The sequence below is a fragment of the Bos indicus x Bos taurus genome, chromosome 11, assembly GCF_003369695.1.
Source record: "Bos indicus x Bos taurus breed Angus x Brahman F1 hybrid chromosome 11, Bos_hybrid_MaternalHap_v2.0, whole genome shotgun sequence".
Taxonomy (NCBI): Eukaryota; Metazoa; Chordata; class Mammalia; order Artiodactyla; family Bovidae; genus Bos; species Bos indicus x Bos taurus.
In genome coordinates this window covers 6253102-6265280 of record NC_040086.1, presented here as the reverse complement: position 1 = coordinate 6265280, position 12179 = coordinate 6253102, and the positions used below count along the sequence as shown (strand labels likewise).

The 12179-nt window shown below is 51.2% G+C and overlaps 1 protein-coding gene across 1 annotated transcript in view; it reads left to right on the top strand.

The window, feature by feature from the left end:
• The window catches only part of RFX8 (RFX family member 8, lacking RFX DNA binding domain), a 52303-nt gene that overhangs the window by 25190 nt on the left and 14934 nt on the right, over nt 1-12179 (top strand). Inside the window, exons 3-8 of the mRNA XM_027554387.1 lie at nt 614-724; nt 1749-1802; nt 5771-5884; nt 7412-7562; nt 9757-9815; nt 11110-11266. Of these exons, the coding sequence (XP_027410188.1) occupies nt 614-724; nt 1749-1802; nt 5771-5884; nt 7412-7562; nt 9757-9815; nt 11110-11266 (646 nt within the window). The remainder of the gene's footprint in view (nt 1-613; nt 725-1748; nt 1803-5770; nt 5885-7411; nt 7563-9756; nt 9816-11109; nt 11267-12179) is intronic.

The following is a 12179-nucleotide window of genomic DNA, read 5'->3' as shown; positions in this document are numbered from 1 at the left end:
CATTTCTGTAATCCAGGGATAGTGACCCAGACAGGAGATGGTTTTAGTTCAGGGGCGGACAACCGTGTAGACAAGCATTGTAGAATGTGTTTATGGCATCGGGTTTTTCATAGGCAGGCTTTTTGTTGTTACTATTCAGCAGCTGTGGGCTTCCCAAGTGGCACTAGTGAAGAACGTACTTGCCAGTGCAAGAGATAGACGTGGGTTTGATCCCTGGGTCGGGAAGGTCCCCTGGAGGAGGGCATGGCAACCCACTCCAGTATTCTTGCCTGGAGAATCCCATGGACAGAGGAGCCTGGTGGGCTACAGTCCATAGGGTCCCAAGGAGTTGGACACGACTGAAGCGATTTAGCACGCACACACACATACAGCATTTGTAATGCAAGGTCATTTTGAAATATTAAATATGTAAAATATTAAATCCTAATTGCTCTCTGGTGACTAGAGAGTATAGTCTTATAGAGGAAGGTTAGTATCATTTTCAATGAAACAAGAGGAAATAGTTGCTGGGATCAAGAAAGTGCCCAGGGGTGTGGATGAAAGATTAACCTATAGTAGCAGTGAATAATTATTATCTGACTTAAAGAAATAATCTGTGTGAAAATGGTTTTAGGGTGACAATCATTCACCGATCAAGACAGAACCCATTGGATCCCCTTTGTCTGAATTCAGGAGATGTCCATTCTGGGAGCAGGAACTGGCAAAGAAATACTCCTACCACATGGTAGGCTTGGGACTTCCCTGGTGGTCTGGTGGTTGAGAGTTTGTGCTTCCATTGCAGGGGACATGAATTTGATCCCTGGTTGGGAAGTTGCACATACTACACAGGGTGGGGAAAAAAATTTTTTTTTAACAGTAAGATTGCACACATCGGGGAGACTAATGCTCCGTGCCTTGCTGCCTAGGGCAGTAAATGGCTTCTTAGTCTGCCAGTGATCACAGTTGTACAAAATGAACTAAGATTTGCCTTCTGCCAGGCCCGTGAGGACTGTCATTCCCTCCTGGGCTGGGTGATGGTCAGGAAATTCAGGGCTTCTCCTCACGCCCTATAAAAAGACTCCACCTGGGATCATGTCACATTCTAGAATGAGGGTCTCCATCACAGAGCAAGAAAGAGGTCTGTGTATTTTCTAGCAACTGGGTCTGGGGGCATGTGAAAGGGGAAATTGGGCTTTAGAGGGAAAGGTGGCAAAGATCGGTGGTCTTTAGAGTGGGTGGTACAGACCCAGAAATAAATGAGTTATGGCATCAAAAACGAAGTGACTTCAATTTTAGTTGAAGTTATGCATTACTCCACATGAAATGAAAATGTCGCTCAGTCAGGTCCGACTTTTGTGACCTTGTGGACTGTACCCTACCAGGCTCCTCTGTCCATGGGATTCTCCAGGCAAGAATACTGGAGTGGGGTACCACTTCGCATAACTATCAGTAAAAACACACGGCCCCAGGAAAGAGTTTGGTTGATGCCACAGCCAGATGGTATTATTATAGGGCCTGCAATGCAGGAGACCTGGGTTCAATCCTTGGGTCAGAAAGATCCCCTGGAGAAGAACATGGCAACTCACTCCAGGATTCTTGCCTGGAGAATTCCATGGACAGAGGAGCCTGGTGGCCTGGAGGCCACGGGGTTACAAAGAGTCAGAGCCAGCTGAGCGGCTGACACACACTAGGGCCTCGGCAAGGTCTATGAGAAGCAGGTAATTCTAGAAGTGGGCTGCCAGCCGAAACGACTCTCTCTATCCTCCTAGGTGGCCTTCCTTGCTGATGAATACTGCAACTGTTGTCAAGACATTCTGCAACGTGTGAGGAACCAAGAACTCGAGAAGGTAGGGTTTTATCTACAAAACGCAAGCATTTATGACTTGTTCTTAACCTTTCGGCTTGAAAAGACCCCTCAAGGGATGTGGAGTAGGAATTCATCGCACTAAAGTGCTTAGAATGCAGCTGTTTTATAGTCAGTGAGCTCTTGAAGGTGATATTTTTATTCAGTTTAATCATCTGGAAATTTTCCAAGGTGCTCATATGGATAATTTTACGCTTTAAATATAAACTCAGCTATTTTTAGATCCTAATTCCAGCTGATCTGGAATAAAGTACTGATGGCCCAGTGGTAAAGAATCTGCCTGCCAATGCAGGAGACGCAAGAAACATGGGTTCTATTCCTGGGTCGGGAAGATCCCCTGGAAAAGGAAATGGCAACCCACTCCAGTATTTTTGCCTGGGAAAACCCATGGACAGAGGAGCCTGGTGGGCTACAGCCCATGGATTCCCAAAGAGTTGGACACAATTTAGCGACTAAAGAACAACAACTTTATTTACCCTGGGATTCTCAGAGATGGTTTTCAGAGCTGTTATTGATACAAGCTAATGCACAAGACGGAGAAGGCAATGGCACCCCACTCCAGGGCTCTTGCCTGGAAAATCCCATGGACAGGGGAGCCTGGTGGCTGCAGTCCATGGGGTCGCTAAGAGTCAGACACGACTGAGTGGCTTCACTTTCACTTTTCACTTTCATGCACTGGAAAAGGAAATGGCAACCCACTCCCGTGTTCTTGCCTGGAGAATCCCAGGGACGGGGGAGCCTGGTGGGCTGCCGTCTGTGGGGTCGCTCTGAGTCGGACACGACTGAAGTGACTTAGCAGCAGCAGCAGCAATGCACAAGAAGCAGTTTGAAGCAGAGTGCTCTGACATGGGAATCATCAAGAGTGGATTGTATTCTAGAGTTGGCCATGAAAGGCATGAAGAAATCTTTTAACCATTCTGAATTCTATCTTTTACCGTATAAAATGAAACTCCAGAGAAGCAAGTGCACATTTAAATGAAAAGTCTTCTGAGGCTTCAGTGTTCTAAGCACTTCCGCTTTGGGAGATAATATTTACTCAGCATGAAGGCATTTCATGCTTTGTAGAAAACATTGGCCTGAGGGAGGGACAAGGCTATCTTCAGAGTGACCCCTGGCCTATTAACACCATGTTATAAACACCCCCAAGTTGAATATCCAATCCACTTCTTCTTGTCTACGATGCTTCATCAAGTACTAACTGAATACTTACCCTGTGACCAGCACCATTTCCGGAACAAAGAGGGTATTCCCTTGGAGTCTTGAGAAGATGATAGTCTGGTACTAAAAGGAACAGTGTAAGCCAATGAGTGTGATATGGTATGGAAAGTTCTAGAACACAGTGTGATCGAACTGTTCTCGGCTCCCAAGAGAAGAAAAACAGAGACGCCTGGAGAAGTTTCCCTGGAAGAGGCCATGTTTCGGGCGAGTCTCATAGAAAAGCAGAAGTCCAACAGACGCTACATGGGGGAGAAGAGGGATTCTGGGAGGAATGCATGGTGCAGGCAGAGGCAGAGGGTGGTCACAGGACAGGAAGGTGGCTATGACCGGATTTATGATCTCACCGGCCCCGTGGGAAACCCTGACTTATTGAGAAGGCGATGGGTTGGCAGTGACATCAGATGCCATATTATGGGAGCAGAGGGTGGGGAGGAGGCTTTGCCACAGTCAAGGTGACAAGGAAGGAGGGCTGGGTCTGGAACAGTGACAATGACGTCAGAGAGAAAGAGGGACAAATCAGAGAAATATTTCTGTAGCAGGCGAATCGGGATGGATGACTCGGAACGTGGGAGGCGGGACGAGGGGTGGGCCGAGACAGTGCTCTCTCATCCAGACCCATGAGCCCCAGAAGCCTCCAGCCTCGGAGTCAAAGGATTCCTCCTCCCTGCTCAGGCTCTTGTCTTTATCATTAAATACCAGAGTCTCTTTGGAGATGTCTTCTTTTGAAGAGAAATCTGAAGAGATTTTCAAATCCGGGGTCAGCACTCACAGCCTACACAGAAGAAACAGCTTAAGAGTCTGGGGTTCTTGGAGTACCTGGAGTCAGTACTGTGTTGCCTCAGGATATCTGAGCTGCAGAAATCTCAGAAGGCGAGAGTCTTCATGAGCTGGCAACTCAGATGGGCCACCAGGTCCACATGGGAGGAGATAAAGAAAGGGCCCTGCCATTTTGTTTCTCAACAGAAGTCTTTAAAGAAGGCTCCTGAGGCTCGGGGAAGAATGGACACATGTATACGTGGCTGAGTCCCTTTGCTGTCCACCTGAAACCATCACAGCACTATTAATTGGCTAGACGCCAATACAAAATAAAAAGTTAAAAAGATGCAGCTGGCTTTCAGGAGGTACACTCAGAATAAAGTGGCAAATACATTATGGAATTATAGGCTCTTTTACCAAGGTTTATAGCATTAACCCAGTTCATGATAAAATGCTATTTCACTTTAAAATGAATAAATATTTTGCTAATAATAAAAAGAAGTACCCTTTGTAGAATCACACTGGCTCCCTTTAGCTGGCACTGTCCTTAGTCAAAGCTATGGTTTTTCCAGTAGTCTGGTATGGATGTGAGAGCTGGACTATAAAGAAAGCTGAGTGCCAAAAAATTGATGCTTTTAAACTGTGGTGTTAGAAAAGACTCTTGAGAGTCCCTTGGACAACAAGGAGATCCAACCAGTTCATCCTGATGGAAATAAGTCCTGAATATTCATCGGAAGGACTGATGCTAAAGCTGAAACTCCAATACTTTGGCCACCTGATGCAAAGAGCTAAGTCATTTGAAAAGACCCTGATCCTGGGAAAGATTGAAGGCAGGAGGAGAAGGGGACGACAGAGGATGAGATGGTTGAATGGCATCACCGACTCTATGGAGATGAGTTTGAGTAAGCTCCAGGAGTTGGTGATGGACAGGGAAGCCTGGTGTGCTGCAGTCTGCAAAGAGTTGGACACGACTGAGTGACTGAACTGAACTGAACTGTCGTAGGTGAATTCCAACATGATGTCAAGGAGGAGGCAATGTATCTTCGGTTATATATGGTTACATGTCTTCTTGAGCTGAAAATAATTGAAGGGGTCAGCCAGTCTCTGAAAATGCATTCTGAACTCTGGCTTGTGCCCCAGGGCCCGATCTTCGTCCTACTGTAATCAGTAGAGCCCCCTTGTTATCATAATCAGCCTTCCTTCTAGAAAACTGCCTCAGGACCAGTCTTCCACTCACCCAGCAGGTGCCCTCTGATGGATGTAAAATCACTTCTAAAATACAGCTTGGGAGACCTTCCTTAGTGCTCCAGTGGCAGACTCTGTGCTCCCCAGGTGGGGGGCCTGGGTTCCATCCCTGGTCAGGGAGCTAGATCCCACAAGGCACACTAAGAGTTCGCATGAAAGTGAAAGTGTTAGTCGCTCGGTCATGTCTGACTCTTCGAGACCCCATGGGCTGTAGCCCGCCAGGCTCCTCTGTCTGTGGGATTCTCCAGGCAAGAATACTGGAGTGGGTTGCCATTCCCTTCTCCAGCGGACCTTCCAGACCCAGGAATTGAACTTGGGTCTGCTGCATTGTAGGGGATTCTCTAACATCTGAGCCACCAGGAAGCCCTAAGAGTTCGTATGCTGCAGCTGAAAGATCCTGTGGGCCACAACTGAGACCTGGAGCAGGTCTTAGTTATATTATAGATAAATTCATTATTTATTAATAAATATCATTTATAAAGCATTTATTTATTAATAAATAATGAGATTTACTTACTTAGATAAACATTTTTAAAAGTAAAATACGATACATTAAATACAGCTTGGAAAAGCCAACAGGCAAAGCTTTCCATGGGTTGGAATGAAATTCATCCAGTTACCGTTCAGGGTTGATGAACTGCCTGTGGGGGACTGGTCTCACCAGGCACAAAAGCAGGGCTCAGAGCTATGTTCTGTCCCTCACGTCAGGTGGAGGACTTGCTGATGTCCTTCTGGAAGTCTCTGCAGCAAGACACAGTGATGCTCCTGTCGCTGCCCGACGTGTGCCGGCTCCTTAAGTGCTACGACGTGCAGCTGTACAAGGTAGGCTGTTCCTTCCAGGTGCTGGCTTGTGTCCTGTCCAGAAGTTGGTACCCAGTGCTGGGGGCTTCCCAGGTGGCGCTGCTGGTACAAACCCGCCTGCCAGTGCGGGAGACGCAGGAGAGGTGGGGTTGATCCCTGGGTTCAGGAAGATCTCCTGGAGAAGGAAATAGCAGCCCACTCCAGTACTCTTGCCTGAAAAATTCCATGGACAGAGAAGCCTGGCGGGCTACAGTCCATGGAGTTGCAGAAAAGTTAGACATGACTGAAGCGACTTAGCATGCACACACTGGGGTTAGAGCCACAGCCCTCACACTCTGGGGTGTCCATGGATCTCAGATCTTCTGAGAAATCAGTGGTGGACCCAGTGGACCAGGAGCCTTAGATCTTTTCCTCAGACTCAGTTTTCCTTTCTGAATTCACTGAGAATCCAAGTGACCTCGTGTAGAGACAAAGCCAGTGAGTGTGATACAGTCTGGAAAGTTCTGGAACACAGTGTGATTGCACTGTTCTGGGCGCTCAAAGGAAGAACAGAGATGCCTGGAGAGGGCTTCCCAGAGGAGGCCATGTTGCTGGCAAGTCTCGCAGGAAAGGGGAAATTCTACGGACTCAAAACGGAGGAGAACACACGTGCAGGCAGGAACACGTGGGGCAGGCAGAGGCAGAGAGTGGTCACAGGTGTCACAGGGCGGGAAGGCCGCAGTGACCGGACTTACTGCCTCACTTGCCCTGTAGGAGACTTGGGACTTCCTGAGGAGACGGTGGGTTGGCAGTGACATTGATGCCATATTATTGGAGCAGAGGGTGGGGAGAAGGCTTCGCCACAGTCAAGGTGACAGGGGAGGAAGGTTGGACTGAGAGATCCGATGACACTAGAGAGAAAGAGGGACAAATTAGAAAGAGGGACAGACACAGGGTGACCGGCCAAATTGAGTCAGAGTCCTTACTCTGATGTTTCAACAAAAGAGGGCTTTTAAAAATAGGTAATTGGAGCCGTTGCTTTGGATTGTACACAGCTTCTGGGGTTTGTAGGTTTGTTTTTTGAACTCTGTGTCTAGAATGATTAATTGTGGTTTGGGAGTCAATTATATGTAATTTCTGGAGTGAAATGTGCTTTCCTTAAGCTTGTCATGAACTTTTACCTTTTATTTTATATTTTTTTTTTTTAGGGAAAAAAAAATATCGGGCTTCTAAAATTTTTAACATAAAGGTTGAAAACTTGAGGCTGGGTTCAGCCCTTAAGTATTTTGGTTTGACCTCAAAACCAAAACCAGTCTCAGCCAACATTCATGTTGTGTACACTTGTGAATCTGTCCTCAATATTTTGAAATCTTTGGAAGAGTTCTGATTCCAGCCTCTGCAGCCTGCTGTCCTGCCCAGGGGGCAGCAGCCAAGACTCCGTGGTGGCTGCGTCCTTAGCTGGGTGGGGGCCCCTCTCTCGGGCTGTGGCTCACGTGACCCCGCCTCGTGTGACCGGAGGCTGCCCGCACTGGCTGGCGGCCATGTGTCGTCTTCTCACTTCTGTTGTAGGGAATTGAGGACGTTCTCCTCCATGACTTTTTGGAAGATGTTTCTATTCAGTATTTGAAATCTGTCCGGTTGTTTAGTAAGAAATTCAAGCTGTGGCTCCTCTCTGCTCTGGAGGGCTTTCCAGCCCTCTTACAGATCTCCAAACTCAAAGGTGGGTTTCCATGGAGAACGTGGATTATGTGAATGCAAGTGCAGCATCTAACTTTCCACGTGGGGTAGGTCGTCTCCCCTTTACTGCAGCCTGAGGCATATAGGATCTTAGTTCCCCAGCCAGGAATCAAACCCACACCCCCTGCAGTGGAAGCATGAAGTCTTACCCACTGGACTGCCAGGGAAGACCCCTCTCCCGTCTGGTGTCTTTTTGCCTTCGTGCACTGAACTGCAGTCCACAAGTCCTGGCCACTTCAGCTTTCTCAGCTTTTCCTTTAATGCCCATAAGGGAGGCATGTGTTGATCCATCCACACCCTTTGCCAATTCCCCAAGCAGGGCCAAGGGGGTGGGGAGGTAGAAAAGGCAAGGGAGAGGCCAACCAGCTCTGCCATCCTTGGCTCACTGCCCACCCAAGCAGGGCCAACAAGGGTCCTGGACCCTCTGTGCTCTGCTCAGGCCCCACGAGGCTCCAAGAGTATCGCTCCCTCCTTAGAAATTCCTCCCAAGGCCCAACTTGCCCACACTCCAGGCCTCCGGACATTCACACCCATGTGGAGTGTGAACACAGGAGGCTGTTGGTCTGCTCAAGCCTGCAGCGGCTGCTCCAGGCCTTCCTGAAGCTGACTGTTGGTGTCCCTCTGACGCCGTGGTCCTCATAAACTCCAGCACACGCCCACTGGACGGACAGTGTCTTTTACAGTCCTGAAAATACCCTTGTTTCCCGCTCCTGCCTTTGTGAGGTTCTCCATCATTGCCTCTAGCTCTCCCCGCCCAGCCCCACCCTTCCTGGGCAGCTCAGGCCTCTCCCGGCACCCAGCCCTCCCCACCTATTCCCCTCCGCCCTGCAAGTCCGCCTCCCTGGCACCCTGTGTGTGCCATCTCCCCCGAGGGCCCACAGAATGGGCCATGCCTTATCTTCAACCCCTGGCACCCCCAGCGCCCCTGGCTGCATTGATCCCTGTTTGACCCATTTGGAAACTCCCAGGCCCAGGGTGTGTGATCACCAGTCAGGAATGTGCCAGAAAGGGTCCCCCAGAGAGAACCGTGAGGTCTGGTGCGTGCTTGGAAAGGGGACCTAGGACAGGGGTCCAGTTTTCCGTGGCCTCTTCCCCACCTGCTCTCATCCTGCCCTCCGGCTCTCATCCCTTCCCCTCCCCAGGCTCTTCAGTAGCTTCCACACTGATGGTTCTGCCTTCAGCCTCACTCTCCTTGGTCACACAGCCCTCCCCTCCCATCTCCCCAGCACCTCTGGCTGTGTTGATCCCTCTTTGACCCACTTGGAAACTCACAGGCCCAGGTTGTGTGATCACCGTGTCCCTGTTGTGTGGGTGGGCCACGCTTCTTCACTGCTTGACCTCTGACCCATCCCCACCCACCTGGCCCCAGGGACCTCCAGCACCCACTGGCGCTCCCCAGAGACTCCTGACTGGTTGTGCCCAAGAAGCCCTTGTTCCTGCTTCTGTTTGCACCCCATCGGCCTTCCCCAACCCCTTGCCTGGCCAACTCCTACTTACGTGTTAAGACCCAGACTGAAGATCCACTTTCAGGTGGAGCCGCTCCTGACACTTTCTGCCCCAAGAAGCCTTCGCTCCTTTCTCCCTATGGCTTATGTTGCCGGGAGCGCTTGCCCTGCTGGTGGGAGACTGTGCCTTGGTGACCCGTCGCTAGCCGGAGCCCCTGGACAGTGGAGGTCCCTCTCCTTCCTCCAGCCGTGCAGGCGCTGGAGGGAGTATCCCCATGAGTGAACACATGAATGAAATGAGTGAATGAGCCCATCCAGGAGGGCGTCCCCCTCTCTCATTTTCGCATTTCTGGTCATTTCCCAAGGAGAGCATGCAAAGATGTGGAAGCTGGAGGAACTCAGAGTTCCTGGGCAAAATGGTCACCTGTACAGAGCCCACGAGGCAGGTGCTGCTGACACCATTTTTCTAGCGTTGGGCGGGGGAGGGGGTTAGTCACCTTGCCCGGAGGATCTAGAGCCATGTGGGAAAAGGCAAGGGAGGCAGGGGTACTGGGGGCCTGGCTGTGTGGGGCAGGCCGGCGGCTGTGCCATTCTGGGCAGACAGATGTGCCAGCTGTGGGCACCACCTGTGTGCGCCTCCTCTCCCTGCCTGCTCCCTTCCCCCACCTCCAGTCAGTCATGTGAACTTGAAGTCATAGGATCAGTAATGGCCATTTGTATTGTTCTTGACAGAGGTTACTGTGTTTGTCAAAAGGCTAAGAAGAAAGACATACCTTTCCAACATGGCGACGGTAGGTTTCCTGAGTGTCCCCCGGGCCCTGTCCTGGCCCCCCACTCACCCAGGTGTGTGTTGGGGCCACCAGGTTCTGGGCTCTGACCCTCTCTGTCTTGAGTGACCACACAGCTTCACTGTTAGAGGAGGGGAGGAGAGGGGCCAGGGAAAAGGTTCTGGACTCTGTGCTGAAATCCCATGGCAGCAGATGGGGACAGAGCCTGGGACCGTCCTCTGCCCGAAAGCAGCCCCGGCCAGGGAGGCGTCCAGCCAGGCCCGCCTCTGACAGTCTCCATCCTCCCAGCTCAGAACTTCTCCCCCAGACCCAGCTCCTCCAGCTGGTTCCCCCTTCTGTGCTCGAGGGCTGATGGCCATGACTTTGCAGCACAGCCTCCATCCTGACCTGCCTGCAGCAGCCACCTCAGGCTCCAGAGCCAGCCCTGCTCGGAGCCAGCCCTTCAGTATTGCCCTGGGGGGTTTACTTAGCACCCAAGGGCTGGTTTCCTCTCCATAAAACTGAAGTGACTGTAGCGCCTGCTCCTGGGGCTGGGATATGGGTGACCCACCTCCCATCCTACAGACCCTGAGTGTGGAAGGGATTGGATTGTCCCCTTGGGTGTACATGTGTGTGCTCATTCGTGTCCGACTCTGTGACTGCATGGACTGTAGCCCGCCAGGTTCCTCTGTCCATGTGATCCTCCAGGCAAGAATACTGCAGTGGGTTTCCATTCACCTCTCCAGGGGATCTTCCTGACGCAGGGATTGAACCCATATCTCCTGCGTCTCCTGCATCTGCAGGCTGATTCTTTACTGCTGAGCCACCAGGGAAGCATCCCCTTGGACACTGGAGGCCAAATTCACTGCCCAGGGCTCCCAGGGGAAGAAAAGACATGGCTTCTGAGTCCCCTCGGCCACCCTGTAGAGTCCACCCACCTTTTGCTTTTCCAGAAACACACTTGCCTTGTAGACCCCGAGTCACCCACTGGTTCTCTGTCTGGAGCATTCAGGCTCCTTGCTGGGGGCACAGAGGATAAGGAGCTGGGAGAGGAGGCGCCACAGGCCCTGAGACCCCACACCCACCTGCCCCCAAGCAGAAGTGTTCTAAATGCGGCATTTCAGAAAGGCAGTTATAGAATGTGGGAAATTTAGACATTTTCATTGTCAGCTGGGATTCCATTTTAGTGGGCAATACCCCCAATCCAGTTTTCTTTCTCTTTGATAACTACACAATCATGGTAATTTGGAGAGGGGGCATCAGGCCACAGTAAGATGATGAGATTTCAGTAAGTGTTGTGTGTGTCCTTTGTCTTCAGACCATGAGGATGGTGCTGAGAAACAGCAGGAGGGTCAGCGTCCTGAAGTCGGATCTATGCACCATCTTCCATCAGGGCGTTTTGGATAGTTCCCAGAAAGTCCTGCCCAGGGACCTGAGCGGCGCCGATGTCCTGGGAGAGAACACAGAGATGAAATGTAATCCTCCTTCAGCCTCTGCTTTGGGCAGTGTTTGGTATATGATCGGGGCTGGCATGGCCATCCCCAGTAAATGAATCTGATCCTTCCCTGGTGGCTCAGTGGTAAAGAATCCGTCTGCCAATGCAGGAGACACGGGTTCAATTCCTGGGTCAGGAATATCTCCTGGAGAAGGAAATGGCAACCCACTCCAGTATTCTTGGCTGGGAAATCCCATGGACAGAGGAGCCTGGCGGGCTTACAGTTCATGGGGTTGCGAAGAGTCGGACGTGACCTAGCAACTGAACAACAACAGTCCTTGATAAGTAGCCCCTCCCCTACCACTTGTCTGTCCCTTGAAGATCTCCCTGCTCCCCACTACCTGGCTGTCCCAAGTCCCAGATCCTCCCCCAGGAGACTCCCCTCCAACCAAACCAGCATCTGAAAAGCATACACCAAACCCAGTAGACCTCAGGGCTATGGAAACCCCGCCTCCCAGGCCACTAACTCTGCTAGAAATCCCAGGTGACTCCCCAAACCTTGCTCTCAACCTCAGCCCAAGCTCAGAGAGACCTAGGAGGTGTGAGGGCCTGCCAGCCTCCCCCAAGTGCCTGCCAGCCTTCCAGGGCCTCCTTGTGTGTCTCTCCAAGGGGGCACAGGTCTGGCAGGGAGACAGCCTAACAGGTGAATGCTCAAGACGTGCCTGGAAATACTTCCGGATGGAGCCTGGCGGTGCCTCTGCCAGGGCCGAGGCAGTCCACTGGGTTTTCCAAATCTTCCTGGAGTGTAGTGGCACTCAGCTGGGGGGACCAAAGGCTGTCCTTATGCCCTCTCTCCCCTACTGCTGCCTGCACAGGTGGGGGCCCCGGTCCCCCCATCACTTCCCAGCCTCCACCCCTCAGGTCTGTGCTGACAGAGTCCACAGCCCCCGGCA